This window comes from Antechinus flavipes, chromosome 3, assembly GCF_016432865.1.
Source record: "Antechinus flavipes isolate AdamAnt ecotype Samford, QLD, Australia chromosome 3, AdamAnt_v2, whole genome shotgun sequence".
NCBI lineage: Eukaryota > Metazoa > Chordata > Mammalia > Dasyuromorphia > Dasyuridae > Antechinus > Antechinus flavipes.
The window spans coordinates 386,837,469-386,854,967 of NC_067400.1; the positions used below are offsets into that span (position 1 = coordinate 386,837,469).

General features: G+C 32.8%; 1 protein-coding gene across 1 annotated transcript in view; it reads left to right on the forward strand.

Moving 5' to 3' along the window:
* The window catches only part of GTF3C3 (general transcription factor IIIC subunit 3), a 36,832-nt gene extending 22,517 nt beyond the window's left edge, over positions 1–14,315 (forward strand). Inside the window, exons 12-19 of the mRNA XM_051985968.1 lie at positions 1,513–1,715; positions 2,980–3,081; positions 4,259–4,394; positions 4,985–5,222; positions 6,043–6,233; positions 7,713–7,837; positions 9,482–9,634; positions 11,357–14,315. Of these exons, the coding sequence (XP_051841928.1) occupies positions 1,513–1,715; positions 2,980–3,081; positions 4,259–4,394; positions 4,985–5,222; positions 6,043–6,233; positions 7,713–7,837; positions 9,482–9,634; positions 11,357–11,479 (1,271 nt within the window). The 3' untranslated portion in view covers positions 11,480–14,315. The remainder of the gene's footprint in view (positions 1–1,512; positions 1,716–2,979; positions 3,082–4,258; positions 4,395–4,984; positions 5,223–6,042; positions 6,234–7,712; positions 7,838–9,481; positions 9,635–11,356) is intronic.
* The last annotated feature ends 3,184 nt before the right edge of the window (positions 14,316–17,499 follow it).

The following is a 17,499-nucleotide window of genomic DNA, read 5'->3' on the forward strand; positions in this document are numbered from 1 at the left end:
TGTATTGAACAGCATACCTTCACTGGAGATCTCATTAAAAATTGACATCAGACCATCCATGACTACCTTTTGGGTCCCTATGATCATTTGACCAGTTTTGAATCAACCTAATCGTGACCCCATCTTTCTTTTCATCTTCCATCTTGCCCACAAGTATATTAAAATCTTTGTCATATACTTTGCTCTAGTCCAGGGTTAAAGTTGCACAGCTTGGTTAAACATTGGATGGGGTGCTTTCAGTTGGTCATCAAGGATTTCTGCTATGTTCTAGACATTATGGAGCATAAAAAGACAAAAATTCTAACCTCAAGGTACTATTGGGGGAAACTATATTCATGGATAAGTATATACTATTGTCGTTTTGGTCGTTTTTGGTAGTTTTGGCTAGTTATTGAGCAGGTTATTCAAAGCATTATGTAGATGATGAGTTTAAAATTAATCCTGAATGACCTTAGGAATTTGAAGAAGTGGAAGTGAGGGGAAATTCATACCAGCCATGTGGGATAGCCAGCACAAAAGCAAAAAATGGATAGAATGTTATATATGAAGAATAGCTAGAAGGCCAGTTTAGAGTTGGATTTTCTTAGTAGGGAAATGACAGTGATCAGATCTGCATTAATATTTGTAGCATTCCTCCAACTTAAAAGTTTAGTAATTGTGATTGAAAAATAAATTGGAAGTAGCTGGATTGATTTGATTTGATTAAGCCAAGCTGGGGTTTTGTGACTCTGCAGCCTTTACTAGTTGTTACTAATTATCCATTTTATAAAATAGTATAAAAGTTTTTCCTGGAAGGGAAGTCAAGATCATTGGCCTGTAGTTTATAGATTTCATTTTCTTTCCTTTTTTCCTCCCATTTGGAACATATGCTTACCTCCTTGTATTTGGTATCTGTCTTACTCTCTGTAAGTCTTTCAGAGGTCATTTATAGTGACTTAGCAATCAAACCTGATTAGTACTTTAATGTACAAATATTTGTATATATACATATAAATAGAGTACATTTTTGCCTGGTGACTTTTATTAACTTAGGGTACTTTAGTGCTGTCTTATCATTTCTTCTTCAAATTATCTTGAATTTAACCCCCTCCCCCCTTTTTTTTGGTTATGTTATTTTTGGCCTCAAGATCATGATCCTTGGTAGAGAAAACCAGCACAAAATCATGATTGAATAATTTGCTATCATCCCACTCCGCCATAGTTACATCCTTATTTTTTGAATATTTATTTCAAATAATTTAAATAATTTGATCATACATATATTGGCTTTATTTACAACTATATCATAATTAACTAAATATAACCTTTCAGTGTTAAAATACTTTTCCAATCTTGTACTTAATTCTGTTTTTTTTTTTTTTTAAACCTACTTTTTGATGAACATAACTTTTTGGGTTGAGAGTAGATTGGGGAATCTATTCTAGTAATAGTATTGAAACTGTCAAATTTTTATGTTTGAGTATGTAAAATTATGGTCTTTCTGTTTTAACTTTGTTTTTTATGTTTCTTTAGAATGTCTGAAGGCCTTAGGTTACATGGAACGTGCTGCAGAAAGCTATGGCAAAGTGGTTGACCTGGCTCCACTACATTTGGATGCAAGAATTTCCCTTTCCACTCTTCAACAGCAGCTGGGTCGTCCTGAAAAAGCTCTGGAGGCCCTGGAACCCATGTATGATCCAGATACTCTGGCACAAGATGCAAATGCTGCACAGCAGGTCAAATAAGCATTATACTTTATGGATTACTTTATTTTTATATAATATTTAGTGTTCATCCCTTTCTACTTCTCCCAATCTCTGACTCTCCATACAGTTTAAGCCAAATAATAACGTGATTTGTAGTTAAGATAAATATAAGTGAAACATATATAATTCCTTTTAAGGTGAATCTATAAATGAATCTATGATTCTATTGGCATCAATATTTTATCCACTACTTTAGCCATACTCTAATAAATTAATGTATCATTTGTGGCAAAAATTATTGCCTGGTAGCTTACCTAGTCACAAGCCTTTCTATACTTCACTTTTTTCTTGGCACCAGCCTTAGAAATTTTTCCAACTGATAGAAACAACTTTTTCTTCTGAATTAGCATAAGAAAAAATAGAGATAATTTTTAAAAGAATGACAATGCTTGAATTATTAATCTCAGTGGTAAAATGTATGTTGCATTATTACTAAGGAAAATTGGGGCACAAAGTAGAAACATGAAAAAAGTAGAAAAGACAAAGTAAATATTACATTATAGAGTAATTTTCAAATATATAGTATGAACTTCTCCTTGGGGTCTTTTCTTATAGCCATGAAATTCTCTGACCTTCCAAATTTTATGAATATTTCATTAAGTAGGTCACTTACTTGGATTATCATTAACTTGAAAACCCAGTGTTGGTAACAAAACTGTAGAGTGGATTCTTGTGTGATAGATACAAAAGTTGATTGCTTAGACTCTAATCAAAGTATTTTCAAATGAGTGTTTGGCAGATTTTACATTCCAACAGCGTTATCTTTTGACAACCCAGGTTTATCCCCATGCCATAATGAGGCATTGAAAAGACATTTGAGAATATAGTTTATATCCATATATTAATAAGGTAATAAAATTTGAATTCAAAAGTTTGATTAGAATGCATTAAATTTAGTGTGTTCTTAGAAATTGAAATGAAAACTTGGATTTTACTTATTTATCTGGCTCTAATTATATCTCAATGAAAATAGTCCCCAGAACATTTGTTGTAATTTATTAGTTATTCTCATAGTGTAACACCACAGAAACACCCATTTATATACAGAACCATGGAAGGTCATCTCGGAGGGAAGCCATAAATAGGGAGATCAAGAAAGATCTCTTATAGAATGTAGGACTTGAATCAAATCTTAATGGCTATAATTTGTGAAATAAACATTTTAAAGTTTTAAAACTGATTTAAAAATGAATAGTCATCTTACCATTTGTCATTTTCATATTTACTTAATTAGGAACTGAAGTTATTGCTCCATCGTTCCACACTACTGTACTCACAAGGCAAAATGTATGGGTATGTGGATACCTTGCTTACCATGTTAGCAATGCTTTTAAAAGTAAGTAATTAAAACCAATGAATTGAAAGTACAGAATAGTAGATTTTTGACTCAATAGAATGAATGAATAAAAAATAATTAAGTATTAACTTTGCCAGGCTGGGGAGGGGATACAAGTGCAGAGAGGGTTGTTAAAAGAAAGACAATGCACATAGGGGAATGGTGACCAAGGAGGAAAGATTACATTTAAGAAGTCACAGAGATAGTAAGTATAGGAAGAGGATGAGTTGAGCTGGAGGGTAGAGCTGTGACAATGAATGAGCTGCCTTGTAAGGTAGTTAATTCATGAAAGGAATCCCAAGATTTGGAATTGAAGGGACTTTTTAGATTGTATAGACTAACCCCTTCATTTTATAGATGAGCAAACTGAGGCACAGAAAAGGTCATGTGGGTGCTAAGATCCAGAATTCAAGCCCTGGTCTTTGGATTCTAAATCCAACATTCTGTCCTCTGTACTATCTTGACCTTCATGTTCAAGCAGACAGATGGAATAAGCATTTATTAGGATTGCTGTCAAGCTGGATCAACCAGTGGTTGGACTAGAAAGACTCTAAAGTCACTTCTCTGGTTAATGACTATTTTGCTTAATTTGTATCTTAGAGTCACAAGAGGTCCTGAATTTAATATGGAATATGGGTTTTGCTTATTTTGCCGCCTTGGCTCACACACAAATCTGGTTATAAGCAAATGTGACTGGAAAAAAATGAATGGGAAAAAATGAACTTTAGTACTCAAAAGTACATAATTCAAAAATTCCAACAAATATGGACTTGGGAATTTTTGTTTTGGATAAGTTAAATCATAGTAAATAAAGCTATACAATAGCAGTTTTGTTACAATTAAATTTTTGCTAATATTTACAAAAGTCAGAATAGAATATATTTACAAATATAATTTTAATACCACAAATTATTGATCCCACAAAACTTAACTGATCTACCTTCCCTCCTGCCTATGGAGCCAGAACTACATTTTTTAATGTTCTTTTCTAGCTTTATCTCAGATCACGCTCTAGATTGTGTTGGGATTATTCATAGAAGTAGAAGCTCTTTATTAGTTTCTGAATGGTAAAATCTCGAAGTTGCAGTTTTAACACTGACTTATTTTTAATTACACATGGATAATAGATTAAGCTTTATTGTCATGAAAAACCTCAAATTGTTGCTTTTAATTTTAGGTAGCAATGAATAGAGCACAGGTGTGTTTGATATCCAGTTCCAAGTCTGGGGAAAGACATTTATACCTGATTAAAGTATCTAGAGACAAAATATCAGATAACAATGACCAAGAGACAGCAAACTGTGATGCAAAAGGTAATTAATTACATTTGTTTAAAAAATTGTGTTCATGTAATTTTACTAAAATAAAAAAAATTTGACAGGTTTGGAATCTGGCATGTGTTTGCACAATTATTATAATATTATAATATAATTTATTTTATTTTATTATATAATTATTATAATAATGGTTTCTTCCTTTTTTTGGTGTGTGTGTGTGTGTGTGTGTGTGTTGTGTGTGTGTGTGTGTGTGTGTGTGTGTGTGTGTGTATGATACCAGAAAATCAATTGGAGTCATCTTTTGTATAGATTATTATAGGAAAGTCCCCCTCATATAAAAATATATTTACTTGCTTATAGTTTTCTCATATCACATATATATCCGTTGATGAGGATGTCAGATGCTTGAGGGAAAAGACTAGTTACTTAGTTTTTATATTGCCTTTATATTGCCAGAGCCTAGCACAGTCTTTGACACATAGTAAACACTTAATAAAAGAGTTATTTATTGACTTGAGGCTTTGATACTACATTTAGGTTTGCCTTGAAGTACAGTTTTTTCTGTTTAATCCTTTTTATTTCTTGGAAACCGTATCCTTCATTTATTTAAATTACTGTCATTTTAGCCATATTTGCTGTACTTACAAGTGTCCTGACAAAAGATGACTGGTGGAACCTGCTGTTGAAGGCCATCTATTCCCTGTGTGATCTCTCCCGATTTCAAGAAGCTGAACTCCTGGTGGATTCTTCTCTGGAATATTATTCATTTTATGATGATAGGCAGAAACGCAAAGAGCTTGAATACTTTGGTCTTTCAGCTGCAATTCTGGACAAAAACTTTAGAAAAGCATACAACTATATCAGGTGAGACCCTACTGCTATGATTACAGTCTCCTAGGTTTTTTGTCTTAGAAAGGCTATTATATTTATTAGCTTTTGAGTTTGTCTCTCTTAGTTGTTACTCTTTTTTTTTACCTGATAAAAAATCTGAGTTCAGATCCAGCTTCTGATACATAATAGTTGTATGAATCTAGGCAAGTCACTTAATTTCCTTTAGCTCCAGTTTCCTTAGCTGTAGAATAGGAATAAAAATAGCACCATTTCTAAAGTTATTGTGAGGCTCAAATGAGATAATGTTTGTAAAAAGTGCTTAAATCAATGCCTAGACATAGTAAAGACTATAAATGTTAGCTGGTTTCAACTTCAACATCATCATCATCATCATCATCATCATCATCATCATTATCATTATCATTTTAAGTTACCTGCCAGAATAGTTTGAGAATCAAATGAGATAATTGTAAAAAGCCCTTAGCACAGTGCCTGCACTATATAAATGTTAGCTGGGTTTTTCATTTTTTTAACTTCATGTATGAATTGGTGAAGTACAGCATACAATTAAACTAAAACAATTTCTTTTTGCTTCTTTTCTAAGTTCATATGTATATTTAAAAGATGGTCCCAAAATTGTAAAAAAATTAATTCCTATATCATTCCCCAGGAAAGAGCTTTCACTGAATAGATTTTGTCCAAAAGCTTGCAGCACTCTACTTTTCTTGATAGTGGTGTTTATAGTTCACTATTGTGAATACATTATTGACTGATTCCTTGATAGGATAGCAGAGGGATGATTGTGTTTCTTTGAATGTTGTTCCTTACCTTCCTCATTTTGTTTCAATTTTAGGATTATGCTCATGGAAAATGTGAATAAACCTCAGCTGTGGAACATCTTTAATCAAGTTACTATGCATTCACAAGATGTACGACACCATCGTTTTTGTCTTCGATTAATGCTCAAAAACCCAGATAATCATGCTCTGTGTGTCTTAAATGGACATAATGCATTTGTATCTGGTAGTTTCAAACATGCACTTGGTAAGTTCATCATCACATGTTACTGGCTTTTCCCCAGTTTATTGTATATCAAATTTATTTTATCCAAGTTTTATAATATATAACAGAAAATTTTTTTTTAATAACTGCATAGTTTAGTTCTCAAATTTTGCATTTTAAGTTTCAAAAGTGTCAACAGATTTAATTTCTCATTAGTGCATGGATGGAGTTTTTTTTTTTTTTTTGTATCTTGCCCAGAGCTTAGTATATATCCTACACATGGGTAGGGATAAATAAGTTTATTAGATTTAAATTTATTTTTTAAGAATTTTTGATCTGAAGAATTTAAATTAAACTGATTTTTTAAAAAATAACAGCTACATCAAGATTTTTTTGTGTGTGTGCTTTTTAAAATTGTATTTAATCTCAGGGAAAATTGATTAAAATGATAGCAAATTACTATAAGAAGATCAAAAAAGAAAAACATTTAAAACTAAGCAAGAAGACAAAAAGTTCAAGAGAACAAACTTACCTTCAGTAGGGGATGGGCCAGCCTGCTTTCAGTCTCTTTCTGCTCCAGTCCATTCAACCATCAAAATGATTTTTCCAGAGTGCAAGTCCCTGACACCTTTCTACTCACCTCTAGAATCAAATACAAAATCCTCTGCTATTCTAAATTCTTCTTAAACTAGATCCTCTTACCTTTTCCAGTCTCTTTACACCATCTTTCTTCAGTGCACATTTTTACACAATGACATTGGCTTCCTTGCTATTCTAGGAACAAGACACTCCATCTTTCAGCTCTGTGACTTTGCTCCTTGATTTTTTTTCTACCTCATTTTCAATGTCATTTGTTGGAATAGCATCATGATCATGTTTACTTAAATGTAGGCGGTGGTTTCTCTACAACATTTCTCTCAGTAAGCTCATCATCTTTCAAGGGCTTAACTCTTTATTTCTATATAGGTGACTAGATTATAGAGCTAGCTTTCTCCATCATAAATTCCAGCTCTCTGTTGCCAACTGCCTTCTTGATATATCCATTTGGACATCCCATTGACGGATCAAACATACCATAACCCAGATAGAATACATTATCTGTTCCCAGATTTTACTCCATCTTTTGAGGACATCTATTTAGTCATCTAAGTTCCTAACATCAGAATCATTCTTGACTCTTACTTTTCCCTTACTCTAGATCAAGCTGCCAAATTTTTATATCCTATCTTGATAGTCTCTCTGATCTCCATCTATTTTTTTCTTTGATAGTCTAATTCAGGTTAACATCACTGGTAGTTCCTTCCCCTCCCTCTACTCTTCAGTATTAATACTGTACATTTTTAAAAATCACTTTGAATCTCCCTGTACACATATTGGGTCTTCCAGTTGAATCCTGGAAGGTAGGACATTTTAATTTGTTGTCCCTGTTTCTCTAGCATCCAGCAAAGGCTCTTAATATGTTTGTTGAATTGAATTTGTGAAAATGTTTTTCAAATCATAATTTTCTTTTCCTTTTTTTAGGTCAGTATGTTCAGGCTTTTCGCACCCATCCACATGAACCTCTCTATAGCCTCTGTATAGGATTAACATTTATTCACATGGCATCTCAGAAGTATGTATTAAGAAGGCACGCACTTATTGTACAGGTAATTCCTTTTGATTTCTTCATAATTTGGTTTTTTAGACTTTTTGGTGTCTTTGATCTGTAAGTTTAGTGTTCTACATTAAGTATTTTGGGTACAAAACAAGAGGCTAAAAAAATGTTTAATTATTATTTACTCTAAGATTGTAACCACTTCTGAGCCTTTTTAGATTATTAGATAAGAGTAAGATTATACTTGTCAATTCTACTATCTTACTATCCATATTTATCTATCTATTTTTTTCTTTTTATTTCAGTGAAAGACTGAAACAATTATCCTTAAGATTTTAAAATAGAAAAATTCAGGGTGAGCATTAAAAAACAGACTATATTTAATTTGCTTCCAAATGTTTTGGAAGTTGTAATTCAAATATAAAGTTTTTTACACTATTTTCATACTTGGAAAGTTAGATTTGAGTTCTTCACATTGTAAAAAATAAATGTTTCATTAGTAATGTCAAAAAAGAAATCTGATCATTTCTATTAAGTGGATTCATCTCTGAATATATTTCTTTTTTTCTGGCTTTTGTTTTCATATAATCTCAATTATCTCCTAGTTTTAATTTAAATTCCCAAATGAGAAAAAGTGTGGTATATTGGAAAGATAATATGATATCAGAAATCTGAGTTTGATTTCTAACTCTGACATTTACTACATAGACTTAAGCAAATGATGTAACTTTTCTAGGTCACATTGTGTTCCTATGTAAACTGGAAATAAACACTTGTATCATTCTATCTCACAAGATAGTATTGAAAAAAAGCACTTTCTAAACAAAAACATGTTACAAGCTGTTGTTAAGACATTTCTCTCACAGCAGTAGCCTAATTTTGTAGTGTAATAGATTTCATGTTTCTGAAGAATACATAATCGATATTACTATATACACATGAATTCCTTTATTATGTACATAAAAAGTGTAGCTAACCTCCATTCCATCAGACATAATACCTCTTTAATGGGAAGTTACATGAATCCTGGAGTATTCATTAATATTGAAATTTGAGGGAAATCTTTTAACAATCACCTGACATTCCATTTGGAAGTATAATTATTCATATTTCCTCGTTTGGATTTTCCAATTGTTATTGTTTTGTTCTAAGAAAAGGTGTTTTTTTTTTTTTTTTTTAAGTTATCCCTTTCTGCTGAATAGTTAGTTCTTTAATATTTTTAGCGTTATATAAAGAGTAAATGTGGGAGGCCTTTGGCAAAGAAGGAAATGGTTTTATTGTATTTATTATTGAGAATTCTCCCAAAGAATTTGATTTTTAGTAAAATCACTCTTAAGAGACCCTCCATAGGAAGTCTGAAGAGAGAAGTCTTAGACTTTAATTTACCAAAGAGACTTATAACCACCAGAAAGTTGCATATGCTAGAGCAAGAGTTTCCTTTTAAGGGTAAACTATTCTGGTTTGTCATTATACATTCTTTCCTAGTTACTAGGCATGTTATCATAGTTAAAATTGCTGCAATCTCACATTGAGCAAGCTAATCCATAGGAGTTGGAGGCTTGATTCCTTGACTCTTATTTCATGATTTCATTGCAAGTAGCTTAATCTTCTCAATTAGAATCATTTTCGAGGGCACTTGACTGGATTTTTTTGTTTCTTTATTTTTGAAATAGTAAATGTTACTTATCTTTTGTAGGGATTTTCCTTTCTTAACCGGTACCTAAGTCTCCGTGGACCTTGTCAGGAATCATTTTATAATCTGGGACGTGGCCTTCACCAACTGGGGCTGATGCATATTGCAATCCATTATTACCAAAAGGCTCTTGAGCTCCCTCCACTTGAACTAGAGGTACAATATGCTATCATTTCAAAACTGAATCTTCAGCTCTTTTTTTTTTTTTTTTTTTTTAAGAGGGATTTAGTCAGCCAAGTTTCATGGCATACTCAGTATAATAAATTATAGCTTATGATACTCTAGGTTAGACAGGCTTATTGAGAAATAAATTTTAAATGTCTAGGTCTTAGAAATCTAGTATTCTGGGATGTACAGGAACATATACATTTTGAATTTATGATGTGGTAAGGTAGTAGCCATAAGAGTTAGCTGGTAGACCTCTAGCTTAATTGCATATAGAGTCATTATTCATTTTGAAGAGAAAATAGCTCTTTTTTTTTTTTTTTGTAAATATGAGGAGTCTAAAAAATTTAGAATTTTATTTCTTATGCTTGCAAACCAGCTCTTACTTTGAAGATAAAACATCAATGTTTTTGAGTCCACAGAAAACTTTATAAGTATTTTCCATTTTAGCTTAGTGTCTGTATATTAGGTGGAATTCAAAACATAAACAGTAATTCTGTCCTGTTGAATTAAATTGTTGAGATAGTTTTCACACATTATTTTCTAAAATATCTTGAGAGAATATGTAGGATTTTTAACTACATGACTAAATTGAGATAAGATTTTCCAGTTAGATATATCCTACCTCTTTGATTCTTTGCTACAAAGCTTTTATATTTAGTAGATAGAAACTTATTTTTTAGATAAGCTCGGGAACCAAGAAACCCTTTGCTAGTCATTGTGAATGGTAGACAAAAGAATCAAAATTTATAACAAATACTACCTAATGAGAGCAAAGAATTTTGACTACTTAATTTTTACATTAAATCTCTGAGAAGTGAAATGTCTTATCTTTCCAGTTATCCTTCACACTTTTGGAAGGGGCAAAGCTGTGATTTGGAAGCCACTTCTGATCCAATTCAGTGCTCTTTCCAGCTATACCACATGTTCCTTGGAAAGAGTCAATAAAAATTGCAAGATTCCTCTTTATTTGATAAAAAGTTTTTTTATATGTATAATTTTACTAAAATACAATCATTTTTTTGAGAGAAGAGCTGTTGAGAAGGCTAATCCAGTGTTTTCCCTGGTGTAGAAATATTTGAAATAAGAAATGGACTGCCAGTTGCAAGTGTATAACACTTCCTAGAGAAAAAATAAAAGTAGTCTGGTAAAGTCAGGTAAAATCTGGTAAAGGGTTACCTTGCCTATTTCAGTTTCTAATATGAAGACTATGGAATGTCTTATAAACATTTGATAATATTATAAAGTAGAAAACATTGACTTTCTATACCTAGGAAATTAAGACCCTATTTTTATATGGAATCAGAAACAGAGTCATCTTTGGTTTGGAGTAAGCATTTCACTAAAATAGAGCATGTTGAAATCCATATTATTCATGGACCTCCACAAGTGGAGTACAGCCATACTCAGAATTTACAAACATAAATGTGTGGTGTCTGAGATCCTAAAGGCTTCTGATAACTTGAATACAATTAAAAATTCTACTTGATGATATAAAATTTAAAATTCAGAGCAAATGATTTCTTTTTGCTTAACTGATACAAACTTTCAGATTGCTATATAGTTTTATTTTTTTATTACTGTCTGAATTTTATTAGCTAATTTTTTAAAAATTACTTTCTAAAACTGCATTTTATACTATGTTGTTATTCCAGATATATTTGACAATACAAAATATGAATTTTCCATGTTTGTTCTCTTTTTTTGTCCTAGGGTATTGAAAGCGACCAGTTAGATTTGCGAAGAGATATTGCATATAACTTGTCACTGATTTATCAAAGTAGTGGCAATATGGGAATGGCTCGAAAGCTGTTGTATACATATGGAACTGTATAAGTTATCTTGGCAAAAAAGAAAGTTTTTATGCAACTGCTGTGAATAATCATTTGCTTTATGACCCAGGATGGTGAATATGATCACCCTTAAGGATCTTAAGGAAATTATTATTTTGGCATTATTTAACATTATTTTGGCATTCTTTTCAGTATAAACAAGTTCAAATGTGTATATGTTTTTAAATATTTGATAGTGTAACTTCCTATGTTTCCCTGTGGATTCTTGTACACATCCTGGATTTTTAAACCTTTTTTTCAGAACAGACTTTACCCATCCTTTAGTATGCCATAAGAATGCATTTCTCAACCTATTCTGAACATATAACTGGGTAGTATTAGATATCGAACCAGTACTTTATATTCAAGACTGCTATTTTTTCCTTGTTCCTTGTTAACTTTTGAGGTGCTATTCAAAGACTTAATGATTCTATACATATTTTCAGAATGAAGGACTTTGAGAAACACAAGTGTATTTTTAAACACATTTGTTAAAACTGCATTATATATTGTCATTGCTGTCCAGGCAATCATTTCTTGGTACTTTCTGTTTCAACTTTTTTGCTTTGACTCTTGGAGAAGCCAGATTTGCACACATGTTCAATAAATCAGTATTCTCTGGCTAAGGAAAGACTATGTCCATAAAACAAAAACAACCAGCTGCTTTAGTCCCTTAGTGCAAAATTAATCCAACAGGTTTTGTTTTCTCAGTTTTTCTCATTTCTGCTGCCCATTTTGTTAGCTCTCTCTTATCAAAGTTGTGACTGTTTCTGCAAGACATATAACACTCTGGCAAAGACTGGACCAATCCAGAATATCTATATTAGGGAAAGGGAAAAATCACAACTTCTTTGCTTGTTATGGCTTTGAAGAGAAACAACAAGGTGCTATTACAAAGTCACTTTGATGATTGGGGAAGCTGAGAAACTGGATAAAGTTTTATAATATGAAATAAAAGACAAAAAAAATCACATAAAATATTACTTCCTGGGATATCTTACCAATGCTTTACTGATATGCACTTATCTTTTCTAGTTTAGAAGCAGGACTTTTGTTTACTGAATAAATGTGTCATCATATTTTGGGGGGAAATGTGTTAATTAAATTTAATAAAAATTATTTTTTATAAAAAAAATCTTAGCTCATTTTTGAGTTTTTAAAAAACCTATTCAGTTAGGAAAGCTAAATATAGTAAGAATTTCTATGTCTTGTATTTACTGCTGCATCTTCACTAAGTGTTGAAAAACTGCAAAGAAATATTTAATAGTCATAGCATTGATCTAAGGCTGTTATTATGTAATACTCTGTTCTGCCTTAAAAAGCACATGTTTTCCCTTGATTTATCCTTTTATCTTATTTGAACCTGAAGCTGCTGTGATCTGTCACAAATGTCACACTAATCTATCTTTTCCTTCTAGAATGTAAATTGTTTTTTTTTTTTCCCAGACCCATATTTTGTTAATGATCATCTTTCCTATATAGCTTTCACCCACTCTACCTTTTTGGTCTTCATTCTATATTTCCTGATTTTAGTATAACATTTTAAGGATCTAAAGTATAAAAGCCAAAGATGGGCTTTGCTTACAAAAGTTGCCTAGAACTTTTATATAAATCAAACTGTGATAGAGTGGAATTAAAAAAGAGGAAAGTCTGTATTTAATATAGTTCTCTTGAAGCTGTTATTGGACACATAAAAAGGGCTTGAGCATTTATGCAAATTCAAATTTGGTTTTAGTGTTCTCTGTGAGCCAGATAGTGATTTTGGAGTTAGGCCACCCAACATATTATAAATGCAATACCTTTTTAATAACTAGTAATTATAATAAACACTTAGTATATCAAGGTTTGCAAAGCATTTAATGCATATTATTTCATTTGATCATTAGTAAATAAGTTCCTAGAGTCATAGACTTAGAATTGGAAGGGACAGTAGACATAGTCCATTCTACTCATTTTACTGTTAAACCAAGATCCTGAGAAACCTGTTACTTTCATAACATTCTTGATTAGGTATTAATGTAAGAGATAGTATTTGAACCCATGTCCTCTGATTCCATAGTCACTGCTTTTTCTATCAAAGGTGCTGTTCTTCCATGAAACTAATTGTAAAAGGTGTACTTAGGGGATGGAATTGGATTTTCTGTAGTGAAGTTAAATTTTTCTTTCACTCTTGGATTGTGTGTATCCACTTTCCATACTAACAGTTGGTTGAAACCTCAATTTCTGTCTACTGAAACTTGTCCCCATTAATAACATTATAAAATTAGAATCTTCCCCATTGTACATATTTTAGTTTGAAGGCCAAATAAAAACCATAGTTATTGTAACAAAATACTTTTCCTTTCTATTGTGACTCCTTCAGATACTAATTTATGAAGCAGCAATGTATGTTGGGAGACAGTCTGTATTCTGATTCTCGAGACCTGGTCCTAGTCCCTGTCCTTACTGTAATATTCTAAGGTCAATATATTCTGTCTAGTTCTCCTATTACCCTTGGTGCTGGCAGCTGAAGTATCCTAGAGCACACTTGAACCAACTCTTCACAGCTAATTGTAAAATCTTTAGTGTGGGTATTTTACAATTAATTAGAAATTGACAATTGCCACAAATTAGGGTTTCATTTATTGTTTTTTGATTGTCTAGATTGAAGAAAGTGATGGAGAAAATGTTAAGTTAAAACTTAAAAGTGTGTCACAGTACTTTTTTTCCTTAGGAGAGTTGGTTTAATATTTACCAGTACAACCCCATCTGTCATTATAAGCTCAAGGACAGTGTCTTGCTTTGTATCCCTAGTTCCTAAAACATAGGTATTTAATAAAGATTGATGATAATGATCACCATCTTATTATTTAGTCTGTTTCTTTTAAATGCCTTTGGGTTTTTTTTTTTTTTTAATCCTTCAATTTATTTTTTTTATAGTAGCCTATAAGTGTGCTTGATTTCATTGCTTAGTTCTTAAAAGAATTTGATTTTTCCATTTTTGTGTTTATTAAGAATGTCAGCAACACATATGCTATTCACCTTTATTTTGTAAGAATGACTCCTCAAATACCTTTTTAATTGAAGTTCCATCTTTTTTTCAGTGATAATTAGGCCCAGCTTTTCAAGATATGCCACCTGGGGTGTGGGGTAGCAGTGTAGTGGATCTTGAGCTCAGCTTTTGGAATATCCTATTCGATTCTTTTTTCCCCAATTACTCATAGTTGCAGAGTAATCCTGGGCTATTCATTTGAAAATGATTTTTTTTTTAATAGCTGAAGTCCTTTAAATCTGCTGCTTGTAGAATTTGTTTGGAATTATAATTTCTGAATTTAGTTATTACATGTTAGGAATTCTGAACATAGAATTTTCCTTTGGAGATCTATAGGTTTAATTAATATGGTGTGTATTCAAAAATTCTGGGTAGTTTCTTGGATTAGTTCTTATATTATGCTATTCATGTCCTAAATTTTTTCCCTTCTCCCCCCCATGTTTCCATAATAATTCTGGGAAAATATTCAGATTATTTCTGTATTTCATGTTCAAGGTCAACTGGTTTGGCCTATCTAGAATTCATGTGTCCTTTTCAAGATTTTCTTATCTTTTATCAAATTTTCTCACATGTATTTTAGATCCAAATCTATCTTTTTTTCAGAACCTCTATTGCTTTTTAAGATTTTCTATTGTGTATTCTGTTTTGTCTTTATTATCTCTGCTATCTTTGATTTCTGATCCAGTGTCCATCCCAATATTTTCTTTTAAAGATTTTATCTTTTGACCCACTTTCAGGTTTCTTGCTTTTGTTCCATGATCTTTGGGGAATCTGCATTTTCTTTTTTTTTTCCTTCTATACATATTTCACATTTATTATGCTGCATAAGAAAAATAAAATCAAAAAAGAAAAAATGAGAAAGAAAACAGCATGTAAACAAGCAAAAATAAAAAAGGGAAAATACTATGTTGTAATCCACACTAAGTTCCCACAGTCTTGTCTGGATGCAGATGGCTCTCTCCATCACCAGACCATCAAAACTATCCTGAATCACCTTGCTGTTGAAAAGAACTTTCTCCATCAAAATTGATCATCATATAGTTTTATGAATATGTAGCATTTTCTTTTTTTATTGGAGGTTTCATTTTCTTCATGGTAAAATACTTCGCAAATATGTTATGCCCTTTAAACTTTTTTCTAGTCATTTTTCCTTCTGACTTTCAGTCTGTTTCCAATCCAATCTAAACATTTATAAGTATGTACTATGTGGTAGTCACTGTGATAAGCCCTGGTGATACAATAATAAGATAGACTCTGCGCTCAGGGAGTTTACAATCTAACAGAAGAGGCTGGACAGGAGGGTAGCAAGATGCTAGGGAGCATCTTATCTGGCAGAGTTGGAACCTGGCAGGGCCCAGATGCAAAGTGACAGGCGTTTATAAAAGAAGGCCTTGGGACAAATTTGGTACTCTGCCCCTTGGCCCTCCCATTAGAGGGGAGAGGAGGCTGAGGGAGGGATTGGCTGTCTGTCAGGGTTTGAGTTAGCAATGTGATTGTGAGTTTCGAAGTAATGAGCTTAACCGGGAGGGGCATCTTGTTCTGCCATCCTGCAAGGCAGCAGATGCAAAAAAGTGTCAATAAATTTTTATTTTATATAAATAAAAGTGTGCTCTGGAGATACAGAAAGAGACAAAAGACAATCCTGGTCCTCACAAGGAGGGAGACCACAACCAAACAAGGTACAAACAAGCAATATATATACAATATAACAATATATACAGTTGGATTAGGCTTTCTGTCGATGGGATTTAAAGGAAAGAAGTCAAGGAAGGCCAGGAGATGAGAAAGGAGAGCGTTCTAGAGGAGAGCAAGAGAAGTCCAGAGCTGAAAGATGGACTGTCTGGTTCCTAGAACTAGAAAGCCAGTGTCATTGGATAAAAATGTGCAGTGAAAGGAAGAAGGCATAAGGAGACAGGAAGAGGTTGGAGGGATTAAAGTTTAAGAAGGATTTTGTGTTTGATTCTGGAGGAGAGTGGGAGGTGGCAAGGTGGAGCAAGGGGAAGAGATGAAGCAGGCTGGTCCATCCCTTATGAAGAACGGTTTGTTCTCTTGAACTTTCTGCCTTCTTATATCCCAGTATATTTTCTCTCCCCTTTCATTCTGTTCCTCCATATCCATATTCATTCTGTTGCTCAAACTCTTTCTCCTGGGCATTATAGAACCTAATGGTTCTCTGCCCAGAGTAAGTACCATGGAAAAAAGCCTGACTCCAACCAGATTTTTGGTGTTCTGCAAAAAAAACCCTTTACGACTCTATACTCCACGTTTTTCACTACCTCCACAAGCTGACTCCCTCAATAAGACCACAAAACACAAGTTTGTGAACTTGCTTGTGTCAGCTGTGCTTGGAGGTGGAGAGATGATTGAGGGGTACCTTAAAATACTTCATTTCTTCTAAATTCTCTGAAGCTTGTTGTTTATGCATTCTTTTGTAAATTCAGTTTTGCCATTGGTTTGGTGCATCCTTCAGTAAGGAAAGGTGTCCTACTAGTTTACTTATCCTGTAATCCAACTGGGTTTCCATATTAGAAAGGTGTGTCTAACCCTGAGATGACCATCTTTACTTTGTGTCTTCTCCAGCCCTCTTTTTATCCTCTTCAGCGCCAAATGGCAGAGTTCCATTTGCTTGCCCCTCCCAATCTCTGCTCCTGTCCTAATCACTTAGAGGGGACTCAACACCTCCCCACTCCACCCCTCTAAATGCAGGTCCCAGGGTGACTGTTCTGTGTTCTTGTGCCCTACACACAGCTTTGGCAGAAGCCATATTCAGATTCACCTAGTCCAGTGTCTTGCACATACTAGGTATAATTGCTATAATAAAGAAACTATGGCACAGGAATTATGTGCCTTAAATATTTAATGTTAGATTTATGGTTTATGGAAAATCCAGATTACTTACACTAGTAAATTTAGGAAATGCTATATAGTTTGATTTGCTTTTAACAAATCATTTGACAAAGTTTCTCTTGTGGACAAGATTTTGAACCACTTGT